The 22,059-nt window shown below is 53.4% G+C and overlaps 11 protein-coding genes and 1 non-coding gene across 12 annotated transcripts; 5 read left to right on the top strand and 7 right to left on the bottom strand.

Annotated features, from left to right (window-relative positions):
* Positions 1–144: 144 nt before the first annotated feature.
* Positions 145–2,720, bottom strand: M409DRAFT_57896 (uncharacterized protein; the record flags this gene model as incomplete). The annotated part of the gene is made up of 2 exons (XM_033813758.1): positions 145–789; positions 840–2,720. 2 exons carry the CDS (start codon positions 2,718–2,720, stop codon positions 145–147), a joined length of 2,526 nt encoding a protein of 841 aa, XP_033663726.1.
* A 607-nt stretch (positions 2,721–3,327) lies between these two features.
* M409DRAFT_57897 (uncharacterized protein) lies at positions 3,328–4,133 on the bottom strand (the record flags this gene model as incomplete). Its single annotated transcript, XM_033813759.1, has 2 exons — positions 3,328–4,040; positions 4,094–4,133. 2 exons carry the CDS (start codon positions 4,131–4,133, stop codon positions 3,328–3,330), a joined length of 753 nt encoding a protein of 250 aa, XP_033663727.1.
* Positions 4,134–4,525: 392 nt separating this feature from the next.
* Positions 4,526–5,878, top strand: M409DRAFT_57898 (uncharacterized protein; the record flags this gene model as incomplete). The annotated part of the gene is made up of 1 exon (XM_033813760.1): positions 4,526–5,878. One exon carries the CDS (start codon positions 4,526–4,528, stop codon positions 5,876–5,878), a length of 1,353 nt encoding a protein of 450 aa, XP_033663728.1.
* A 431-nt stretch (positions 5,879–6,309) lies between these two features.
* M409DRAFT_68832 (uncharacterized protein) lies at positions 6,310–7,830 on the top strand (the record flags this gene model as incomplete). Its single annotated transcript, XM_033818006.1, has 1 exon — positions 6,310–7,830. The coding sequence occupies one exon, from the start codon at positions 6,310–6,312 to the stop codon at positions 7,828–7,830; it is 1,521 nt and encodes a 506-aa protein (XP_033663729.1).
* Positions 7,831–8,111: 281 nt separating this feature from the next.
* On the bottom strand, positions 8,112–8,711 carry M409DRAFT_57900 (uncharacterized protein; the record flags this gene model as incomplete). The annotated part of the gene is made up of 1 exon (XM_033813761.1): positions 8,112–8,711. One exon carries the CDS (start codon positions 8,709–8,711, stop codon positions 8,112–8,114), a length of 600 nt encoding a protein of 199 aa, XP_033663730.1.
* Positions 8,712–9,524: 813 nt separating this feature from the next.
* M409DRAFT_26698 (uncharacterized protein) lies at positions 9,525–10,928 on the top strand (the record flags this gene model as incomplete). Its single annotated transcript, XM_033808225.1, has 1 exon — positions 9,525–10,928. One exon carries the CDS (start codon positions 9,525–9,527, stop codon positions 10,926–10,928), a length of 1,404 nt encoding a protein of 467 aa, XP_033663731.1.
* An 828-nt stretch (positions 10,929–11,756) lies between these two features.
* M409DRAFT_t55 lies at positions 11,757–11,843 on the top strand. The gene has a single exon. It is a non-coding gene; the product is annotated as a tRNA-Trp (tRNA).
* Positions 11,844–12,177: 334 nt separating this feature from the next.
* On the bottom strand, positions 12,178–13,531 carry M409DRAFT_57902 (uncharacterized protein; the record flags this gene model as incomplete). Its single annotated transcript, XM_033813762.1, has 4 exons — positions 12,178–12,299; positions 12,404–12,525; positions 12,587–13,070; positions 13,342–13,531. The coding sequence occupies 4 exons, from the start codon at positions 13,529–13,531 to the stop codon at positions 12,178–12,180; spliced, it is 918 nt and encodes a 305-aa protein (XP_033663732.1).
* A 258-nt stretch (positions 13,532–13,789) lies between these two features.
* On the bottom strand, positions 13,790–14,789 carry M409DRAFT_57903 (uncharacterized protein; the record flags this gene model as incomplete). The annotated part of the gene is made up of 2 exons (XM_033813763.1): positions 13,790–14,277; positions 14,354–14,789. The coding sequence occupies 2 exons, from the start codon at positions 14,787–14,789 to the stop codon at positions 13,790–13,792; spliced, it is 924 nt and encodes a 307-aa protein (XP_033663733.1).
* A 267-nt stretch (positions 14,790–15,056) lies between these two features.
* On the bottom strand, positions 15,057–16,448 carry M409DRAFT_68835 (uncharacterized protein; the record flags this gene model as incomplete). Its single annotated transcript, XM_033818007.1, has 2 exons — positions 15,057–15,605; positions 15,789–16,448. The coding sequence occupies 2 exons, from the start codon at positions 16,446–16,448 to the stop codon at positions 15,057–15,059; spliced, it is 1,209 nt and encodes a 402-aa protein (XP_033663734.1).
* Positions 16,449–17,829: 1,381 nt separating this feature from the next.
* On the bottom strand, positions 17,830–18,763 carry M409DRAFT_68836 (uncharacterized protein; the record flags this gene model as incomplete). The annotated part of the gene is made up of 2 exons (XM_033818008.1): positions 17,830–18,579; positions 18,635–18,763. The coding sequence occupies 2 exons, from the start codon at positions 18,761–18,763 to the stop codon at positions 17,830–17,832; spliced, it is 879 nt and encodes a 292-aa protein (XP_033663735.1).
* A 1,319-nt stretch (positions 18,764–20,082) lies between these two features.
* Positions 20,083–21,874, top strand: M409DRAFT_26703 (uncharacterized protein; the record flags this gene model as incomplete). Its single annotated transcript, XM_033808226.1, has 6 exons — positions 20,083–20,827; positions 20,883–20,931; positions 20,982–21,155; positions 21,209–21,398; positions 21,449–21,665; positions 21,714–21,874. The coding sequence occupies 6 exons, from the start codon at positions 20,083–20,085 to the stop codon at positions 21,872–21,874; spliced, it is 1,536 nt and encodes a 511-aa protein (XP_033663736.1).
* Positions 21,875–22,059: the final 185 nt, after the last annotated feature.

Genomic DNA, 22,059 nt, shown 5'->3' on the forward strand with positions numbered 1-22,059 from the left:
GTTCCTTTTCTCATTGAGCTGAGTTAATGCATGGTTGAAATCTCGCGCGTCTCCCCTTTTCTCATGCCGAAGCCGACGTCTAGTCCCGCGTCTAATACTACTTCATGCGCCATAGTCTTTCATCTAAGTGTGGAGTCGATCGAATCAATCACCATACCCCTTCCGACTGGCAGGTCCCCCATCTCTCATACCAGTCTTCTCCACAACCGTCTCGGCGGCGACCTGCCTCGAGTCCTTCACTTTGACGGCCTCCCATTGGGTTTCTTCCTCCAGGCTGGAATCGGGGCTCCGTCCATCGTCGTCCTGCTGACTTTCGCGGCCATGCTTATGGTCGTGCTCCTCCAGCCTCTTGCGCATGCGTTCTTCTTCCGTCAATTCTTCATGCTCCTCGTCTGGTCCTTTGCGTCGTGAGGCTGCCGTCTCGGGCTGTCCTCCCGACAGCTGCCATTCCATGAGCTTGGCGAATGCGCCTTCTTTGTCCTTGATGAGGTCACTATAGGCTCCTGTCTGTGCGACGCGGCCATCGGCGCCGATGCAGATGATGCTGTCGCTGCGTTGGATGGTGCTGAGACGATGCGCGATGGAGATCGTAGTGTTGTCGCCTCTGAGCAAAGTCTGTAGAGCTTGGTTGACAAGTGTCTCGGATTCAGCGTCAAGCGCAGATGTCGCTTCGTCCAGGATCAAGATATCGGGGTTCTTGAGCAAGGCACGGGCAATGGCAATCCGCTGCTTCTGGCCCCCAGAGAGTTGAGTGCCACGAGCGCCGGCAAACGTCTCAAGGCCGTCAGGCTGAAATGATCGTTAGCACCTGTCAAATATGGTGTATATGAAAGACTCACAAAATCACTAATAAACTGACAATTCGCTTGTCGTGCTGCGGCAACGATCTCGCTCCTCGAAGCCAAAGGTTTACCGTAAGCAATGTTCTCGGCAATCGTTCCAGAAAACAGCACTGGCTCCTGTCCAACATATCCGATCTTGCGGCGCAGCTGCTTGGCATTCATGTCATTGATATTTTTGCCGGCGATCGTGATCGTCCCTTTCGTCGGGGTGTAGAAGCGCATTAGCAAACTCGCCACTGTAGACTTGCCAGCTCCTGAAGGCGCCACGATAGCGACATTGCTGCCCTGAGGAATCTTGAATGTCAAGTCTGTGAAGATGTTGACCGCTGGTCTTGTGGGATATGCGAATTGCACATCCTTGAATTCGATGATACCACGGGCGCTCTTGACCATATCGCCCTTGGTTGGAGAGATAGTGGGCTCGCGATCTTGGAGTTCGAACAATCTGCTGGCGGCTCCAACACCCTTCATTAACTCGGAGTAGAAGCTTGAAAGACCGAACAAGCTGCTTCCAGCATATCCAGTGTACATCAGGAACGTGGTGAGATCGCCAACGGTGATGACACCAGACTTGACCATACTGCCACCCACGTAGAGCAGGCCAAGGAATGTCATGTTGCCCATGAATCCAGATGCCGAGAAGAACGTGGCCGAGATGAAAGCCTCCTTTCGCCCAAGCCAGAAGATCTTGCGAACTTGAGTGTTGTAGCGGTGGACTTCCTGCAGCTCTCCGGCGAAGGCCTGGCTTGTTCGCACGTTTCCAAGGCGCTCTTCTGCGATCTTGGTGAGAGTACCCAGGTTCTTCTGAATACGGCGTGAGAGATCCCTGATTGCTCTACCGTAGAGGAAAGCACCAATCGCGACTGGCGGGAAGGCGATGGCCAAGATCCCAGTCAGTTTGAGACTGACATATGCCATCAGCGACAGACCTGCAGTGGCGGAGACCAGTGATCTCAATCCGTCCGACAAGTTTTGAGTAATGCTTTTGCCGACGATGATAGTATCGCTTCCAAGTCTGCTGATCAGATCTCCTACACGGTTTGCGTCGAAGAATTCGGCGTTCTGGACAAATGTCCGCTTGAAAAGCGAGCTTCGAAGCTTCGTCACAATGCGTTCGCCAACGATCCTCAACAGGACAATGCGGCCGTAGTTCGCGCACGCGCCAGTCGCCAGAAGGGTGGCCAGTCCAATGTAGAAGTATTCAGTCTTTAGACCAAACAGGGTTCCCTCTTCTTGCGAAGCTGCATCTAAGATCTTTCCAATGCTGAAAGGCACGGTCATCGTAATACTGCTGCTGATGAGCAGGAATACAAAGGCCAGGCCCAGAGTACGAGCCTCGGGTCTCGCAATCCTCAACAGTCGCATAATCTCCTTGCCGGTTCCTCCAGTCTTGCCTTCACCGTCTTTGCCATGACTCGACAACTTCGCACTGAGGTTGACCTGCGAGGCTTGGGCCGCTCGTTCTGTCTTCCTAAACGCCATGGACTCGTCTTCCTCTTCGTCCGCTGGGTCATTGGCCTTCTTGACCTCATCTCGATATGATGTCTCCTTAACACCTTGTTCCTTTGCAAGCTGCGCCTTCTGTGCCTCACTGTTGGACGTAGTCGTTTGCAGAACGCGGTGCTGAGGGGCATTGGCTGATATAGACCGCCTCACGAGAGCAGTGGTGGGGCGGATCGGGGTTCGAGTTGTAGACAAACATCGGAGCTGTTGTCCTATGCCGGTCCATTGAGATGGGCTACTTCTCTGTTTCGGAATTGACAGCGGTTGTATGAACCCTCGCACAGGAGCGCTCGGTATTCTATGCGTGAAAAGCGCTCCATTACCCAGGCTATCCCACGCCCGGCGCGCAAACACATTCGGCCCGCGCATGGCCATTGTTGTCAAGCTCCTGCTGCCTCCAACAGCACTTTTATATTACTGCCCCTCTACTATCGCTGGCAACCAGCCTTCGACATGGTGTAGTCGATGACGCGGTGAACAACAAGCAGTGAACGGCCGAGGCGAATGCGGGATTGAATCCGTATGTTCGAGCGAGACGTCAATGGTGGGATGTCGGTTTGGCGAACGTATTGGGGTAAGGTCTGGTCGATGTCGTAGCGGTTGGAGTGTGGTACTGCTTTCTCGCGGTCAAAGGCCAAAGGACCTCCGCGGTTGTAGTCCGATCTCTGAGCTGCGAGGTCGACCGAGCTAGCGCGCCGATACCGAAAGCTTGATTGACAACCATATCACAAATATCACATGCTGGCATGATTATAGAGGAAGACAATGGGCGAGAAATGGCTGTGCGCTCGTCTGGGGGTTAAAAGTGTATGTTACAAGGTTCTCTATCCTAACCTGCCGTGAAGCTGCCACAGCGAACGTCCAGCGCTTGATACGCCCGAACTCCCCTGAGCCTGAGCCACCCGGCTCAACTACCAGACTGCCGAACCCGCTCGTGCTTGACATACCATCCACACTTTTGCATTTCGTAGATCCCGTGCGTTTAATAGCCGGTGGCGCCTGGGGCCTTCTCGTCTTTCCGCAAGCTGATCAGCAGCTCCCTCATCTTGGCCTTTCCACTACCAGCAGCACCACCAGTCGTGCCCTTGCCGCTGAGATCTACGAGCTTGGCAATGCGTTCCCAGCTGGTACCACCCGCAGTAGTGTCTTCCCGGTTCTTCAAGAACTCCTCAGCTTCCTTTCGTGTTTGTGCGATCTGCTTGTCCTTCTTGTTGTTGTAGTTCTCGTAGAACTCGTCAATTGCCTGCTGTGCCGCCTTGACCGTCTCTGCCTTCTTCGACGCCGAAACCTCGTCACGGTGCTGGATCTGCAGGTCTCGACGTTCGCGCCATTCCCGCAACACTTCCGGCTCGTCCTCGTATTCTTGGTATTCGGAGGTCTGAGGTGCGCGGTAAGGCATAGTCGAGCCAGTGATGCTTCCTCCAGGCGCGACGGCTTCGTTGGACGTATCAACGGCAGGGAATGACGACTCAAAGTCGCCCATCATGTCACCTCCAACAGCATCGCCATTTGTAGGACCACTTCCTCCCAGCAGGTCATCGTCACCTGCATCAGCAACGGTTGCGGTCTTGTCCTCAGCGGTCGTGAATTGATCGGCATCCTCTCCCAGAGCCGCGCGCTCACGAGCCAGGAAATCGGAGGTGTCTGCTGAATCGAGGTTGTCTAGAGTCGCATCGCCCTTTGCTTCGGTTTGGCCTGAAGAGAGTTAGTGATGTATACCTATAAGACTGCATTGAGTATCATTGTACCAGCATCAAACTCGTCCAACGATGGGAATCGGTCTGCCATTGCTGCTGATGCCTATTGACAGCTTGCTCCTTTCCCACTGTTGATGCACCTGGCCTGCTTCCGCTGTGGTGAAATCCTCGATATAGAGTGTGACGTGATGAGTTCGTCGAGGGAATGCGTGGCGTTTGAGGGTGGAGTGGTTGGTGGTGAATGTGAGGGTTGATTGATGGTTGGGCCGGCATGTGTGTCTCAATGCGAGATGCCTCCCCAGCTCCGTCGGCAACTTCCGGCGCAAGTCAAGCTCGTGCGCGACACGACATCTCCAACTTTGCTCTTCCTCCACGCAACTTGAACCACTTCACTACACTTCACGCTGAATGAGAGTCGGAGTGAAGTAGAAAGTCGCTGAGCGAGTGTATAAGCCTTGATCACATTCGACGCCTCCACACATCATGGCTTACTCCGATGATGCTGTCAAGGCCAAGCTGGCTGCCCTGAATGAGACTCAGGACAGCATCGTGACTGTCGCTCAATGGATCATGTTCCACCGCCGTCACGCCGACCGTACCGCTTCACTCTGGCTCAATCGTCTCCAGGAGAGCCCAAGCACTTCCAAGCGACTCAACCTCGTCTACCTCGCCAACGAAGTTGTGCAACAGTCGCGTGCCCGCTCGAAAACCGACTTCTTGGTCGCGTTCGAACCGATTATCGCAGAAGCTACCTCCCTCGCCTACAAGGGTGCCAGCCCGGATGTTCAAGGAAAGCTCCGGAGGGTCATTGAAGTATGGCGCGAGAGACGCATCTTCGACCCGCAGATCCAATCGAACATCGAGAAGCAACTCGACGAGATCGACAAGCAAAAGGGAGGAAAGAGTCTGGGTGGAGGAGGTGGAAGACTAGGAGGCAGCCTCTTTGGTGGCAGTGGCGCAGGCGTCGCTCCAGAACTTGAAGCTCTGAACAAGAGTCAGCTGGCTTTGAGTAAAGCTGAGCTGGCGAGCAAGACCCCAGTGAACACGGCGAACGGCGAGTACGCGAAGATGACCGACCCGAATACACCAGTCCCCTCAGCACCTGTGAGAGCGGCGAAGCTAAGAGGTCTGGTGAAGGACCTGATGGCGGCGGAGGGTGCTGTAGAAGCAAGCATCAGAGCACGAAATGAATTGATTGCAGGATTGGAGAAGCTTGTGGAGAGCCACCGCGCGAAGGCGGCTGAGGAGCGAACAACGGCATTGGAGCTTCGGTCGAAGATTGACAGCATGGAGACGACGATCAGAGAGGTAGAGGACAGTATCATGCGAGGCGCAGATGCTCCTCCATCAAATGGAACTCCGAATGGCATGTCGGAGCCACCACGCCCCGAGACTGAAGGCTTCACGCCGCCACCACCGGACGTCGAAGAATTCACCCCACCACCTCAAGGAGAGCCTCCTATCACTGGAGATGACGGTCTTATCGGAGACGGCACGTTTGCAGATGGGGCGTACTCGAGCACTACAGGCGCCGACTACATGCAAGAACAACCGCCAAGCCAGAACGAACCTCCACCAGCATTCGTCCCACCGCCTGCCATGCCCGATGCGAGCGCTCAGGCTAGTGCCGAAGACTTTCTCAAGACTCTGATGTCCGGCCAAGGTCAGATACGGCAGGCTTCAGGTGAGATTCCTTCATCTTCATCACGAGGCAACCCAGGAGACCCGCGCCTGAAAAGGAGAAAGCTGAGCCACAACGTCGATGATGAGATCTTTGGTGCAGGTGTTGGAGGTGTCGATGAGGAGGGTATCAGTGCTATGCTTGGAGGGCAGTAGCACTGTCTGAAAGAGAGCATGCCGGAGGCTGTGCATCGCTCTTTGACTCAGGGGTCACGAATTCACATCGGGTCGCAGATGACTTGATTTTGCCACGGATTAGCGACGACATGGCTTGTACGATACGTTCGGAGCGGTTGGGGACTGTAGCTAGTATTGCGTAGGCCGGCTGCGCCAATGTATTCGACCTTTCCAACATCCCCATCATCTGCGTCGTTCTTCGCTCTTGAATGTTTGATCAAAATCTGATTAGGGCTCGGCCGGCTTTACCGATATCGATACCGCGAAACGTCAAACCTTCGAATTCTCTGGGCTTCGCGATTCTGAATTTATAAGCCGTGGCCAACTACTTATTTCGCCCGCTCGTCAACCGAACCCTCTGAAACAGCATCGCCAACTTGAAAAAGCCCGCCGCAACCCTCCGACTCAACATGGCGGACCAAGGCCCCCCGCAGCAAGAAGAGCACCGCGAAGATGAAGCCATGCTCGATCCAGACGAGGCGGAAGAAATCGTCGAAGAAGGCGAAGATGCTGCCATGGACTCCGGCGACGAAGGCGACACCACAGTCGAAGAGATCCAACTACAAAACGACAGCGCCGCACACTTCGACGTCCACAAAGACAGCATATTCTGCATAGCGCAACACCCCACGCGACCCGAGATCGTCGTAACAGGAGGCGGAGACGATATCGCGTATATTTGGGATACAACACCACCGGAGGGACCTGTGCTACCGGCGAGCTATGAGGCGGACCCACAACCACGGGAGAGGAAGGGACAAGAGGTGATTGCGAGGTTGGAAGAGCAGGATGAGAGTGTCAATGCGATTTGCTTTACGCTGCCGAAGGGGGAATATGTTGCTACTGCGACGCTTGCTGGGAAGTTGAATGTCTACACCACACCTACAGATTCCGCGCCTTCACGATTGGTGGGTTCGGCGAAGGAGGTCGAGGAGATCAATTGGATGCTGCCTTGCCCGAACGCTGCGTACCCGAACACGATTGCTTTTGGTGCCAATGATGGATCTGTTTGGGTGTACACTATCAACGCCTCGGATCCCTCGACGCCGCTCACCATTGTTCAGACATTCTTCCTTCATCAGGCGGCTTGTACAGCTGGTGCTTGGACTCCGGATGGCAAGCTTCTTGCGACAGTGGCGGAGGACAGCAGCTTATACGTGTGGGATGTCTTTGGCGACGCAGCCGCAGCGGGCGTGACGGATCCGAATGGTGGGCAAGCAGTCATTGGATTGACAGGCGAGGACGAGAGGTTCAGAGTCGACGGAGGTCTATACAGCGCTGCAGTCTCACCCGGCGGCGGCATCGTTGCCGTGGGAGGTGCAGAAGGCCACATCCGCGTCGTCGGACTCCCACGTCTCTCAGTACCCGCAAACAGCACAGCAGGCGCCAAAGGCGCAGGAGCGAAGTCAAAAGCCGGTGGTGCAAAGCAGGCCGGCGGTCCCAAACCGACAAACTCTTCAGCACCAGCATCAGCCGGCCAAGCAAGCCAGATCCTCGCCAGTCTCCAAGCCCAAAGCGACGGTGTCGAGACTCTAGACTTCTCCCAACCGCCCCTCACACTCCTCGCCGCAGGATCTGTGGATGGCTCAATAGCCCTCTTCGATGCAGCACATAACTTTGCCGTACGGCGGCATATCCGAGAAGCTCACGAGGAGGAAGCGGTGATCAAGGTCGAGTTCGTCAAGACTCCACTTGGGACTGCGAATGAGCGAGCACACACGCTCACGTCGTGTGGGAATGATGGTGTTGTAAGGAGGTGGGATGTCAGAGGCGGTACTGCTGCAGCTGCACAGGGTCTGCTTGGTGAGTGGAGAGGGCATAGGGGTGGTGGCGAGGGAGGCGGAATTCTTGGGTTTGTGCAGGGTGGTGGGGGGAAGAGGGTTGTAACGGCGGGAGATGATGGGGTGTCGTTGGTGTTTGAGACTGTTTGATAAAAGAACATCAAGGCTAAACATACTTGACATATCGACAATGCCTCCACACCCCCACCCAATGGCGTTCAGTCGACAATCCGTGCTCTTGTTCTTCTCAACTGAAACGTACACCTGACTGTCACCGCTGCCACGCCCCGAGCAGATTAATGAGAGTATTCGCACAGTTGGGTTACATGTTGCCCAACCATTCCGGCTCTAGCTGCAATTCCAACAGATCGAGAGGAAAAGCATCAGAAGCAGTACACAATCAATCACATCGGCTTCTCTGAGTACACTCCTCAGGCGGGCGTTTTTTGACGAAACCCCTCCCCTTCCAACCGCAAGCGCGTAATCTCAGCTTGCTTCTCAACGCACGACCTGCGGAGCCGCCTCTCAGTAGTCGCTGTTTCTGCAGCAGACTCCCCGTGCTCAGCCATCAAATCTACATATTCCTGCGACCGCTCTTGCAGACGCTCACGGCACTGGAGTAACTCCAGGATTCTGCGCTCGTGCCGATCGATCCAGAAGACCTGGTCTAATCTGAGTTCGTAGAGTTGGTCTTCCAGCGAAGATTCTCGCTCCTCGTGCTTTTGCTTGGCGTCGAGGAGATCTGGGATCTGGGATCGAAGGGCGGTGTTTTCCTTCTTGAGTTCTTCTGCGTGGGCGTGATGCTCGTTGCTTAGGGTTGTGGTGTCGTTGATGATGGTTTCGAGGTTGGAGGAGCTTTTGAGTTCGTGGTTGTCGTGCACACGTTGGATTGAGAAGTCCGTGTTTGAGCTTGACTCTTCTGTGATGGAAGATGTCGCTGGTGAGCCGGAGTAGAAGCTGGAAGATGTGGGCGGAGACTCTATGCCATCCCTAAAGAATGGCTGGTGATCCGGGCTCTGAGGGCTCTCCATTGGCGTGAATTGTATGTGAAAGGATGGCAAAGAACTACAGAGGCGCTTTGTAGTGAACAAGAGGAAGCTGAAGGACGATGGTCTGTTCGCGGCTGCGTGTGATGTGCTGTCGAAGTTCGTGGTATGTGGAAAGCTTAGCGCTGAATGGCTGCTCTTACCTGCCCAGACTTCTGTTTATATATGATCTGCTACATCTTGAGTCGGTGAGTGTAGGTTGTCTCGAGGCACCTGAGATACTACGCGGTTTCATGATGAGCATTGAGACTGTGTCGCAGTGTCTCACTGAAGATATTGTGCATCTCGGCAGAAGCTGTTCTGGCGGAGACATCTGGTATGCGTTTCTGAAATTCATATCAGTGCGTACCGTATGCGATGGCGAGTATGTGGAAACCATCTAGAGTCTTTGTGAAATTTAATGTGAAGGACTTGCGAGATGGCATGTTTGACCGCTGTAGTCGATCGTAAATGGTTGTAAGGACATGGTAAAGATCCTTCACTGAATTGAGCAGCGCGGACTTATGAATTTCTGTCGAGTTCCTTCTTTCTTGTCTTGCCCATGTCTGAAATTTTAAATCATTGCAGTTGTGGTATTGAAGCCAACAGAGTTACAGTGAGTGAAGTCGTTGAATAAGCTTTCGGCACATCGCGGCGCTTGCAAGGATGAGCTGCGACTGGCCGTTGGCGTACCCGCCACCAAACGAACGGTGCAGGAAGGCCGGGAAGACTTGAAAGCAGCATCTGCCAGCCAGCAACAATGTGCTGACCTCCGCATCAACATCTTCCACCAGGCCGCCGGCCATCGCGGTCGCGGCCATGAGCCCTCGCAGCAACGCCTCCGTCAAGGCCAGCATCTGGACGGCTCGCTTCATCCCGGCATTCTTGGTCGCCATCGTGGTCTACTCCAGTTGGGCAGTCGTCGATCCTCTCAGCATCAACTATCTTATCAATCCTCCGCGAGACGACATCCCTAGACGGATATCAGCTGGCATTGCGATACCCATTGTTTATTTTGTACTTCTTATTCCAGTGGCAGCCACATGGCTACGGTTACTCCTGGTGGTCTTGAGAGACCCAGGCTATATCCCACGAGGCCCGGAGGAAGAACGCCGGCTCAGTGAGCCTGCGCCTGGCATTGAGCAATTCTGGACCCGAGATGTCTTCGTTTGCGATCCGAATGGCATGCCGATATACTGTGAGTACTGCAAGAACTGGAAGCCGGACCGGACCCACCACAGCCAGGATGTGGCACGATGTACCAGGAAGATGGACCACTTCTGTCCGTGGGTTGGGGGTGTGGTTGGGGAACGAGGCTTCAAGTTCTTCGTCCAGTTCCTGTTCTATACGATGATCTTGACGTGCTACCTGACGGTTGTGTTCGGGTACTTCATTTCCAAGTACTCGCATTCCGTGCACTTCTTCGTGGTACTGGCCCTTGCTGGGTTCTTCCTTCTTTTCACGACGGGAATGGTTATCAACAGTCTGCATATGGTGTTCCAGAACACAACCACCATCGAAGGGGTCAGCAGGAGGTTGTATCTGGCGGTCATATTGCCCCCAGAACTACAAAAGGATCCTCTAGCGCCTCCACCACCAGCCAAGCTCTCTCCAGGAGACGACAATGACAGCGAGCGGCCACTCACTTCCGAGCTCGATGACCCATCGCACGTCAACTACTTTACTCGTCAACCGCGTCCACCAAAACGACCACAGCCACCAAGCTCTCATTCTCCGGCGAGGTCTAAAATCTGGAAGGCCACAATCACTTATCCACTGCACCTCCCCATTGATCGCCCTCCACTTCCAGCTCCAGAGCGACGGACTTTTGCTATTCTTCATACACCACCTGGCCTGAACCCATGGAATCTGGGCAGCGGCTATCGAAACTTTACGGCGGTCTTCGGGTACAAAGTGCACGAGTGGCTGATCCCCTTGAAGATGTCACCATGTTGCGATCATTCGTCGAGAGTTTCAGAATTTCCACTTGGGCCTGAATTCGAGCTTTTGCTTGTCGACGCTGGTTTGATAAGGCCGGAGAGTTCTGATGGAAAAGATCGTCGATCAAGTTCTGCGCCCAGTCGAAGACGGAGAAGGAGACTGGAGCCTGGCTGGCAGAACGGAGAGCGTCCGGATGGGTGGGTCAGTGAGAAGGAAGCGAGGCGGATACGGAACGAATGGCGGCGGCGGACGAAGATGGAGAAGCAGGTTGATGTTTATTGAGCAGCAGTCTCATATCTCAATATCCATACTCCAAAGTCTCTGATGACACATCTGCCAACTGGCGGAAGAGATCACAACTCGAAGGCAACCTCGACGAATTCGGAGGATAGCGCAGCAACGAATGAGGCGAAGGACTTCTGCACCGTCCAAAGAGTTGCAGCTATGGGAATTCCTGTCAATGATGACCAGGAAACGCCTTCTGAATGCCCCAATAGCCAGTGTTGGACCCAGCGCTGGCGACATACAATGACTTCCTGGAGCCGCCGCCACCTTCTATGGTAGCAACTCGACACAGCTATCGTCACCAGGACCTCAGGATCCATCGCAGCGCCGTCGTAATATCGATCATTGTTGACGACCTGCAGAAGTTGCCGAGCGGTCGATGAATGTCACGCTGCCTCAAACTGGTGTCAAGATCGAGCATTAGCATCTCAAATACCGAGTTGCCCACCCATGCTCTCTACCTGAATTGATCTTGCAACAGACTTTTCCCTTACTCGAATATATACCATGCCATCAAACGCACATCTGCGCCCTTGAGCGACTGCGAATCATTTTCTATACCTGCTCTTGTCGTTATATCTCTCAAAACTACTCTCAAATCTCACATATACCCACGAAACCATCATTCAAAAGTTCCCTGCCACAACACTCAATGTCCTTGCAATTCCGACTCGACCTTCGGCGCTTCTCTCGGCCAATAAAAGTTTGAGCTACATAAACCAAACCAAAAATCACATGACCAATCACACCGCATCCAATCTTGGACGTAAGTCACAGCTCCACTTAAGTCGGAGCACCAAGAACCTCCTTGCTAACGAGGTCTCAACAGCTGTGGCGCAGCGGTAGCGCGTCTGATTCCAGTTAATTCATGGAGTTTCCAGAAGGTCATCCGTTCAAATCGGGTATGTTGAACAAAGATCCATCAAGAGTTCGATCAGTGTCTAACAATCCCGACAGGTCAGGTTCATCAAGTTGCTCTTCATGAGACCTACTTCCTACCTTCCTTTTGGCTTTTTTTTCTTGCCTTCATCGATTCTCTTTATTGAATCGATTCAATCATTTTGTTGGTCTCTGATAGAATACTGTCGTTTCATGCCCCGTGAAAAAAAAAGATCAAAGGGCGTTTTCACATTTCTTTTTGGCTATAATTTTGGCTTCGAGAGGTTTTTGCATAGTTGAATAAAAATAAAGATCAAAAACAAACAACCCGGACACCGCTTCAAGGACTTGTAAAGGTCTAGTGTTCTTAGAAAGGATAAGACCCCCCATCCATGCCTATAATTTTCCTCGTCACATAGCCAACATTCGCCAGCCATAAGACAGTCTCTGCGATTTCCTCCGGCTGTCCAAGTCTACCGACGGGTATTCCTGTGAAAACAATTCAGATTAGAATTCGGTCATTCTTGAGCTCGCTCATTCGAATGCAGCCTTGCGAGAGCCCGTCGAGTGAAATCAAGCGGAGATGAACTTACGATCAGTCAAAGTCTTGTTCTTCTCACTCCCTTCATCCCTAGGCAACATATTCGTATCCGTAATCAACGCAGGAGCTACAGCATTGACTGTAACGCCCTTCTTCGCGACATTCATCCCCAACCTACACCATCAGAATCAGCTTTCGAACTCCGATCAAGAAAAACGAGAAACGAAAAACTCACCAATGCACAAACCCATGCAAAGCACTCTTACTACTAGCATAATGCGGTCCGACCACACCGCCCGTGAGCGCCGCCACGCTCGAATTAAAAACAATCCTCCCCCAACCCTGCTGCTCCATAAACGGCAAACACAACTGCGCGAGCAGAATGCTCCCGCCGGTGTTGACCCTCCAGGTCCGCTCGAAAACCTCAATATCCACCTCGCCCAAACTCGCAATACCGGTGACGCCGCCACTGGAACCGGCGTTCGAGAAGAGAACGTCGACGCCGTTGAACTGCTCCGAGACTTCGCGGTGCAGGCGGCGCACGCCGTCGTAGGAGGAGAGGTCCGCTTGGAAGAGGGCGACGTCGATGACGGCCGAGACGACGTCGTTGATGGCGTGCAGGAGTTTGTGGCGGGCTTCTTCGCTCGCTGTGTTGTAGTGCAGGGCGAGGTCGTATTTGCCTGTGCGGGCGAAGGTGACTGCGGTGGCGCGGCCGATGCCTTGGGGGAGTTGTTAGTTAGGTGGCTGTTGGAGGGATTTGGAAGACTTGCTCACCTCCTGTAGCGCCAGTGATGAGGATCACTTTCCTCTCACCTTTCTTGCTCAGGGTAGAAGTCGTCGAGGCCCGATTCGAGAGATGGGAGAAAGAGGCGGTGGAGTCCCTGTTAGAGGAGGCCATCGGAGCCTATGAGGGAAGGTGACGCTAGAGGAATGGAGGATGGAATTGAAGTAGAAGCGGCTGACTTGCATGAACGTCTGTTGCGCACTTACCAAGATACACGAGTCGGACAAGTTTCTCTTGGTTCAGAAGGAGGCCATTATTGCAAGGGAGCAATTGGAGAGGCACAGCTCCCAGAGCCGCTGACGTCACGCGATCCTGAGAGCGGTCAGAAATAGTATATTTTTTCCTGAGTGTTGAACTCGTTCTTTTCAGGTGTCGTTGAGATCTGAAGCAAGGCATTTTTCACATGTCAAAGCTTGGCTGATGAAACCGCACAGCCTTGTCGTGGGACCCGTCCCAGGTGTTCCACGCGTTGTCCCAAACGCCTTCATATGCTCAAAGGGTATCTTGCTGCAAGATCAATCGCAAATGTATGCGTCATCTCATCTTTTCCGGTCGTTCTTCTTCATTGACTTCTTGGAATTGCCAGCTTCAGCTGTCCAAGTTTCAGCCAGCTCCTCCTCGTCTGTGCCCATGAACACAATCTGCAATCGTCGTTCACGCCTTTGCAGTGTCAACACCACTGCTGACCCCGTTCGCCATCTTGCCGCTGGTTTCTTCCTCTTTCAGAGCAATGCCATCTGCTCGCGCTTTCACAGTAATCTCCTTCAACGTCCGAACCATCTTCGTCCTGGTCTCTTCCAGTAAAGCATCAACATCCTCTTTGGTATTGCCCTTCGTCGAAATCGGCTCGAGCACCTTGACGGGAATGACACCAGGCCTGAATAGCTTCTTTTTGATGTTGAGCACATTCGAGTAGTTCGCAACGACAATCGGTACGATGGGCACTTGAGCTTGAATGGCCAGATGGAAGGCGCCCTTCTTGAATTGCAGCATGTCCGGGTGATCGTAGTAGCTGCGAGTACCTTCAGGGAAGATGTAGACGGATTGCTTGGCCGAGTGCATCTGCTCGGCGGCTTTGGCGAAGGCTGCGACGGCCTGCTCGCGGGAAGAGCGTTCGATGAAGACGGTTTTGCTAAGTGCCACTGTCCCAGTCGTCAGCCCCTCATTTTCTCTCCCCGTACACAACAGGAACCTTCAAAAGAAACGTTTCATACATACTAAACCACCCCAAAAACGGCACAAACTTCAAACTCTTCTTCGCCGTCACACTGCAATACTTAGGAAACATATGTCCCAAAAACAACACATCCAACTCCGTCTGGTGATTGCCCACGAAAACCGCCGGCCTTGTAGTATTCAACCAGTCCTTCTCGTCCTCAATCTCAAACCACACGCCTGTGAAGAGCAGCATGATCCACTTGAAGCTCCGCGCGGTCGTCCATTGCCCGAGCCCGCCGTACCCGACTACGTTGAGACATGCCGAGGCGATGGTGCCGTAGGTTGCGCATATGAAGAGGGCGGCGAAGGAGGCGATTGAGCGGCCGTAGAATTCGAGGGCGGGTGCGTGAAGGGCGCGGGCGAGGAAGAGGAGGAGGTGCACGGTGAGGGTGATGACGGTGGTGGCTGTGAGGAGCCAGAAGAGGATTGACGCCATGGTGCGTGTTATTGTGTGGTTAGCATAGAAGCGAGTGTGTGGTCGAGTAGAGTAGGAAAGAAGTTGAACCTGTACTGTCGGTGGGAGAGGGTGAAGTGGGGTGCTGGGGATTGGCGGACCGAGCTGCAAGAGAAAATGCACAATGTGAGGCAAAAAGCAGGAACATATGATCGATGCCGGCTTTCAACTAATGATTGATATAATGTACAATGCTATACACGACAGCCTATTTGGCATGTCTTCAGCAGAATGGTATCTGCATTTCCTTCACTCCACGCTCGTTGGAATCTTGACCATGCCTCTCTTGCGGTCCTCATGCGGCATGCCATACCGCACACCGATCGCATTACGGGCCCTTCCAGTTTTGCCGACCTTCTCAGCACTGAAGTCTTGGAACTTGAAGTCCCATCGTCGACCAGGCACAACTCGCTGAGTCTTCTCTTCCCACCTTCGTCGCTTCTCTTCCTGTTCTGCCTTGGCCTCGGCAGCTACTCTGTCACGCTCTTGTTGTCTTTTGAAACGCTCTTCCCGGCTGAGGCCAGCAATGGTATCTTTCTCAATGGCAATGAGCTCAGGGTGAGCGATTCTCTCATCAGCGGGAAGAAGAGTCTCATCAAATGCTTTTGCCGCATCCTCTCGTGTGAACTGCCTCGATTCTGAGACCGGGTAAAAGATTTGCTGCCGTGTCTTTGGGTGGACAGGCAGGTCGTTGATGGTCTCATGGGGAACCATCTTGCCTGGGATATTAGGCCGATAAGGCGTTTGTGGGAGCATCGCCATTACCGCGTCCTGATACGGTTTTGCGAGTGGCTTGTTCTGTTTAGAAGGTCAGCATCTGTATGAAAACAATCTTTGCTGACGGTATTGTGAATGTGTTCTGCATATCAGAGAGGCTCGCAAAGCTAAATTGTGTAACCATGTAGTTGTCTTAAAGACTAATCGATTTTGAATGGAATCATCATTGAAGAAGGGGTTACGGGAAGGTCTTGTTCGACTCACCTCTTCAATCCATTTCTTCTCAATGGTCTTCAGTCGAACCACAGCAGCAACCCGTCTGGTATCAACGCTGAAAGCCGCGCTGACAGTAGACACATCGACACCATTGACAGCCACCTGCTGATAGATGACCTCTCTCAAGTCTTCGCTCAGCACAGGCTGTGACCGAAAGTTTTGATTGAGAGGATACGGCCTCAGATCGAAGGGCCTCTCTCGCGGCAGCCCACCACGTGCGTCTCGCTCGGCTTTCCGTTGCCGCACGAACTCGCGCTGTTCGTATCGTGCCTGCATCTCCTGCTCGTCCAGTCCATCTTCCTCTTCTTGTTTCCGGATCTCGGGCTCCTTTTCCAAAGGCACCGCGTCTTCTTCGACATCTTCCTCTCCCTGATTTTGTCGCTTTGTTCGTATGAGCTTGCCCTGCTTATCATACGCAGCCATGTAGTTGGTGCTGCCCGGTAGTGGCTCGCGGAATACTTTGCCCGGTCCATTGAGCCATGCTTGCATGTCACGCCGCAGGCGCTTCATTTTGGGGTTGACATATGGGGGTTTGGTGAGATGGCGGTATTGGCGAGTCTGCTCGCAGACAAGTTCGGTAGGCCTCGTGCGAAAGCATTGTACTGATGAGGGTATTTGCACACGATGGGGTTGTATTCGAGGAGGCATTGCGGAGGTGATGTGTAGAGATGGAAGACGGATTGGAGACGAGTCGCGAGATGCAGCGAAAAGCTCTCGACTGGTCCAAGCTTTGGATCTTGGCGTCAACCTCCTTTTCCACAGTCCATCAACATCGTCTTCCGGCCAACACCAATAACATCAATTGATTCTGCCATCTGTGAAGACGATCGAAGCTAGGTATTCGTGTTTTCTCACTCAAAAGAACGTGCGTATTCAAGATTCTTTCTTTGGGATTGCCCCCACAACAAGCATCTCTATCCCTTCCTTCCAGTCGTGCAATCTTGTAGCATCTTCCACTCCTGCCCCATCCTCCCCGCATAACTATTCGAAGAACACCCCGGATAGAACAGCGGTACCGGCGATTTCCCTCCATCTTCTCCATCACAATCGTCCTCTGACAGTCCAAGCACGCATAACGAGCCTCGTCATTTCCAGCGAGATCCTGCTTGATAACCAGAGTACTAAATAACTCGGACATGAACTTTGGCGTCTCGCTGGCAACCTCCCTGAATCTTTGGCCCGCATCGCTGGTGTAGAGCTCCTTGGCGTGTTTCGAGGCGACTTCCACGACGGTCTTGTGTAGCACAGTCTTTGTGTCTGGGGATGTCTCGTACATCTCAGCAATCGCCTCTGCGAATTCTGTGGTGTCCCACTTGTCGCCTGCATTCGCGACGAACTTTTCTTGTGCGAGATGGCATAAGTCGGGGATGTCGTACTTGTCGCCCACGGTGTGCAGATGGACGTGGAGAAGCAAGGGAGGGAAGGCCGCCACTCCAGGCTCTTGAACTTCATCGTTATATTGACCAGTGTAAAGATATCGAAGCATCTCTTTTATGACGTGTGGCTCGTCGTCCTCGAGTGGAATCTCTGCGACCTCGCCCTTCTTGTTGCCCGTCAGCATTGTTACACCTTTGAGAAGACCAGGGCACTACTTACCTGCTATTCCTTCTTGCATGCAGACGCAAAGAATTTGGATCTGGGACAGACGATAGCCCTGTGGCAAGGCCAGCGATTGCCTCCACAAGATACCATGATGTCGGAATATTCATCGTTAAGGAAAAGGCTGGGTCGAATCAGATACGGTGGAAGAAGGCAGAAGGGGTATCAACATACCTTTGAATGCTTTGGACTAAAATGTCACGGCCTCCCAGCGAATCGCTCACAGAAACTGCACCCTTTTCGTCAGAAGACATCTTATCTCTATTCGTCGTCTTTGCCACAGAGATGCTTCGCAGTCAACGTAGGTGTCCAGGGCGGCCTCCACTGACCCTTACTTGAGGTAGACAGCTTTGCCTAGTCATGCAGTGTAACCATCACTTGACACAGCACAAAGTACTCGTGCGATGTCGACCTTGACAAACCGTCGACATCAATCCAACAAAGCATCAAACGCCTTGAAGCTATGAGCCCACGCGGAGCCGTTCGCAGCTTTCCATTTCTCGACAGCCTGCATACCCGCGATATCTTCCGCCATCCTCTGCCTGTTCGTCGTCCCGTTCAGGACACTGGCATCTCCAAGTCCAATGACCAGCGCATACAGTGCAACAGGCTTCGTCACGCCGGTTTCTTTCGCGATGATGTTGACGGGCTCAGATCGCAGGAGGTGCGGATTGGCAGTCAGCGTCCAGAAGCTCTGATACTTGATGCCTTTCTCCTTGCAGAAGGCTCTGATATTCCTGTCGTATCCTTCATCCTGGTAGAAGCGATTCTGAAGCACCGAGGGCTTGACTTTCGCAAAGCTGTACAGTTCTTTCAGTGCCGAAAGCTGGTATGTATTCGAGATACCGAGAGTCCGAACGACATGTGGAACGTGAGACTCCATCGCTCGCCATGCTTCTTGGGTTTGGGATATCGATGGAAAGGGTGAGTGGAGCACTAAGCAATCGATGTACGAATCTGCAAAATTGCCGGTATGTCGAAGGTTCTTGAGCGACGATGCCACGGATGCGTTTACTTGCTCTGTGATCGTGGCTTTTAAATCGTGTGGCATATTCTTTGGATCCTGACCATGGACTGAAGTGAACTTTGTCTGGATGTAGAGATCTTCACGTTTGAGCTGGCCACCCTTGAGAGCATCTCGAATTCCGGCTCCAACCAGGTCTTCTTGGTAGTGTTTAGGCTGTGAAGCATGTCAACACACGATCGCCAGACGAACTGCAAAACATTTCCGATACTTGTGCTGCGGTATCTACGGCAGTGAACCCATTGAGGAGTGCTTGCTTGACAAGCTCCTGAGTCTTCTCCTTCTTCCATGCCGTACCGTAGATGAGTGACGGAATCTTGACAGCTTTGGTGGCAGCCATGTCTCGATAAGGGTGTATCTCAAATTGCAGATCTCTTTTGTCCGATGATCACAGGCACATGTATGGCTATCGTTGGCATAGTTGTTGCAAGGAAGTCGTCTCCCTCGAACATGACATCAATATCGACAAGGCCACGTTCTGAAAAATACGCCGTTCGTGCAGAGAAGGATCGACCGTCTCCTCAACCTTGCATCTCCAACTTCACCTCCATCCATCTCACCACTCAACACCCTGAGGCATATCGGTTTCGGCGCTTCGTTTTGATACGAAGCCATCCTGCATAACCGCCACGTTTCGCTCATGCCGTCATATGAGGGTCTCGTGTTGAGACGCCCTGTTTCAACGCCAGGCTCAGCCGTCAGCACTGCCAGTTTCTGCAAATGCCACTGCCAATCTACGGAACCTCGTCCTGTTAATGACCGCCGGCACACGGATCATTACGGCGCCGTCTAAAAACAAACACGAAGAAAATGTCAAGACTGACTCGTTCCCGTTATGGCGAATGTCGCATCGTGACAGGCATCTGGTGTCCAGCTCTCCGTCAACGCGGCGAACTCCTCGCCCAAAGCCAGCCACCACGGCAGCAATAAGCTGTCATATGAGAATTGCCGGCATAAACACGCCTTCTCCAACCATCCCTCCGGAAGCTCACGAGCTGTCCACAGCCGCCGAACGCACAGAAGTGGAGGCTCTGCAAGTCGTCATTCGTTGTCGAAATCCGGGAAAAAGGTTGGATGTCACTGCGAGCGCAGACCCCGTCCTGGCTTGGTGTCGACCTCGCTAAATTTCATATCAACATGCTTCTCCCCTGTATCGTGCATGACTTGCAGAACCGCAGGGCGGACGGGTCCCAGCACCAACCCTCTCGATCGCTAACGCAACCCTCCAGATCGCGGACACGCGGCTGGGTGGAGAGGTGAGGTACTCGTTCTCATGCTGCTGCGGCTCCGCCAGTGTCATAGTAGACGAAGAGGGTACAAGGTAAATTGCAGCATGTAGCAGGTGGCAGGATCGTTTTTGATCGGTAGGGGTTGTAGCAAGAAAAAACCTCCATCCTTCCCTTCCTCCACCGTTGCTTGCTCCTCCCGCCATCGTCATTGTCTAGTCTGCCACATCTGATTCTGCCGAAGATCTCGAATGTCTGGACGAAAGTAGTGTGACAGAACATACTTCTAGAGCTGCCACTCCTGTACATGCATCCCAACGACCCTATTGTCTCAGGCGCTTCCACTCGATCCTCGGACGCACTACCTGACTTTGGTTTTGTAACCCAAGACGTCGAAGGAGGAACTTACCCATACTCACGCTCTGGTCCGGGCATGGCCACGCACGGAAGCTTTCAGCCTGATCGCCCTCCACCCGCTATCCCAGAAGACCGCCCGACTCCTCCAGATGAACGACCTTCGGACGACAGCTCGACGATCCACAATCGAGCAGCAGCTGGCCCTCTCGGCAACCCTCAACTCGGCTCAACTCGAGCTCGCCGCGATAGGAAGCCCAGTAACGCAGGCTCAGCCGCCATGGGCGAAGTCGGTCCTCCCCGTCTAGACTTCGACTGGGAGCGCGACGAACCACCACCGCCATCCGCCGGCCCTCCCCAGCGCAACCCGTCCCGACAAGGCCAAGTGATGCGATGGGGTCCACCACCAACCCCAAGCAGCGACTACGGCGGCGGATGGGACGACGAGCGAAGATACTGGCCCCGTCCACCCTACGACTACGGAAAGCCCGTGGCACCACCCGGTCCCTACCGCGACGACTGGTACGGCGACGACCCGTACTACAACCGTCCGTACCGTCGTCCCTCCACGATAAGAGAGTCTGCGGAGTGGGGCGGGTCATACCGAAGGGGAGGACCAGGAGGGCCACCGCGTCCGCCGAGGAGGCCCAGGTATCATCCTCATTGGGAGGATCCTTCTGAGGATGGCGAGAGCGATGAGCAGCCTCTGAGGAGGGTCAAGAGGAAGAGGACTATGAGGAGTAATCCTAGTAGTCGGAGTCCGCCGCCTGAGGTGATTATGCGCTTGCCGTTTACGGAGTGGATGAATCGGTCTGCTAAGGCTCGTGAGTTTGATGGCTTGGTGTGGTTCTGAGAGATGGCTTGCTGACTGAGTTGTAGATTTTGTTGCGACGATGGGAGAGTTTATGGGGACCACGATGTTTCTGTTGTATGTATATTATCGCACAGCCTGGCGACTTTGCTAACGTTCCTTCTCAGCTTTGCTTTCGCTGGCACTCAAGTCGCCAATATCGGAGCCGGTGACAGCAGTAATCAGTCCACGACCAACGCATCCACCGGCTTCAGTCCCATCGTCCTGCTGTATGTTGCCTTGTCCTTTGGCTTCAGCTTGATGGTCAACGTGTGGATATTCTTCCGCATCTCTGGAGGACTGTAAGCCTGCCTTTCTGCTCTTCATGTGTGGTGCATATTCTGACACTCCCAAGTTTCAATCCCGCCGTGACAGTCGCGATGGTCATGGTCAAGGGCGTCAGCGTCGTCAGAGGAGTCCTTCTCATCGGCGCTCAACTCGTAGGCGCCATCTTCAGCTCCTTCATCGTATCTGTGCTGTTCCCAACCACGTTCAACGTGCGAACGACTTTATCCCCTGATACTTCCGTGGCTCGTGGCGTATTCGTAAGCTTATCCAAGCCTGTCCCACTCGAGCTCTTCTGACCTGTGACCAGATCGAAGCGCTCCTCACAGCCGAGTTGGTCTTCACCATCTACATGCTCGCCAACGAGAAGCACAAAGCAACCTTCATGGCACCCGTCGGTATTGGCATGGCGCTCTTCATTGCCGAAATGGTTGGAGTGTACTACACTGGTGGTAGCCTCAATCCTGCCAGATCCTTTGGTCCCTGTGTGATCTCCGGGGTGTGGGATCCCGAACATTGGATCTATTGTGAGTGTTTCCACCTCCTGCCTCTTTTGCTTTGCTGATCTTATCCAGGGGTCGGTCCCGTTGGCGGTGCAGTCCTTGCCTGGGCTTTCTACAAGTTCATCAAGATGCTGGAGTACGAGATGGCGAATCCAGGCCAGGAGTCGAGTAGCCAAGAAGAGGCGGATCAGGAGGCGGCGGAACTGACGCCGCAGAAGAAAGAGACGGTGTAGGGTGCTGTCGGACGATGGGTTGGGACGCTGGAGATGATAATGGTAATGAATCCTGTAAAGACTGTGATGTGTGTATGGCTCGCGACTTAGCTGGAGTTCCGCGGAGATGGTGTCTCAGGCGATGGAGGCATAGAAGGTGGTGCATAGCCTTCAAATTGGACAGACCTGTCGTACATACAGTCTTT

Source organism: Zasmidium cellare (genome assembly GCF_010093935.1).
Source record: "Zasmidium cellare ATCC 36951 unplaced genomic scaffold M409scaffold_33, whole genome shotgun sequence".
NCBI lineage: Eukaryota > Fungi > Ascomycota > Dothideomycetes > Mycosphaerellales > Mycosphaerellaceae > Zasmidium > Zasmidium cellare.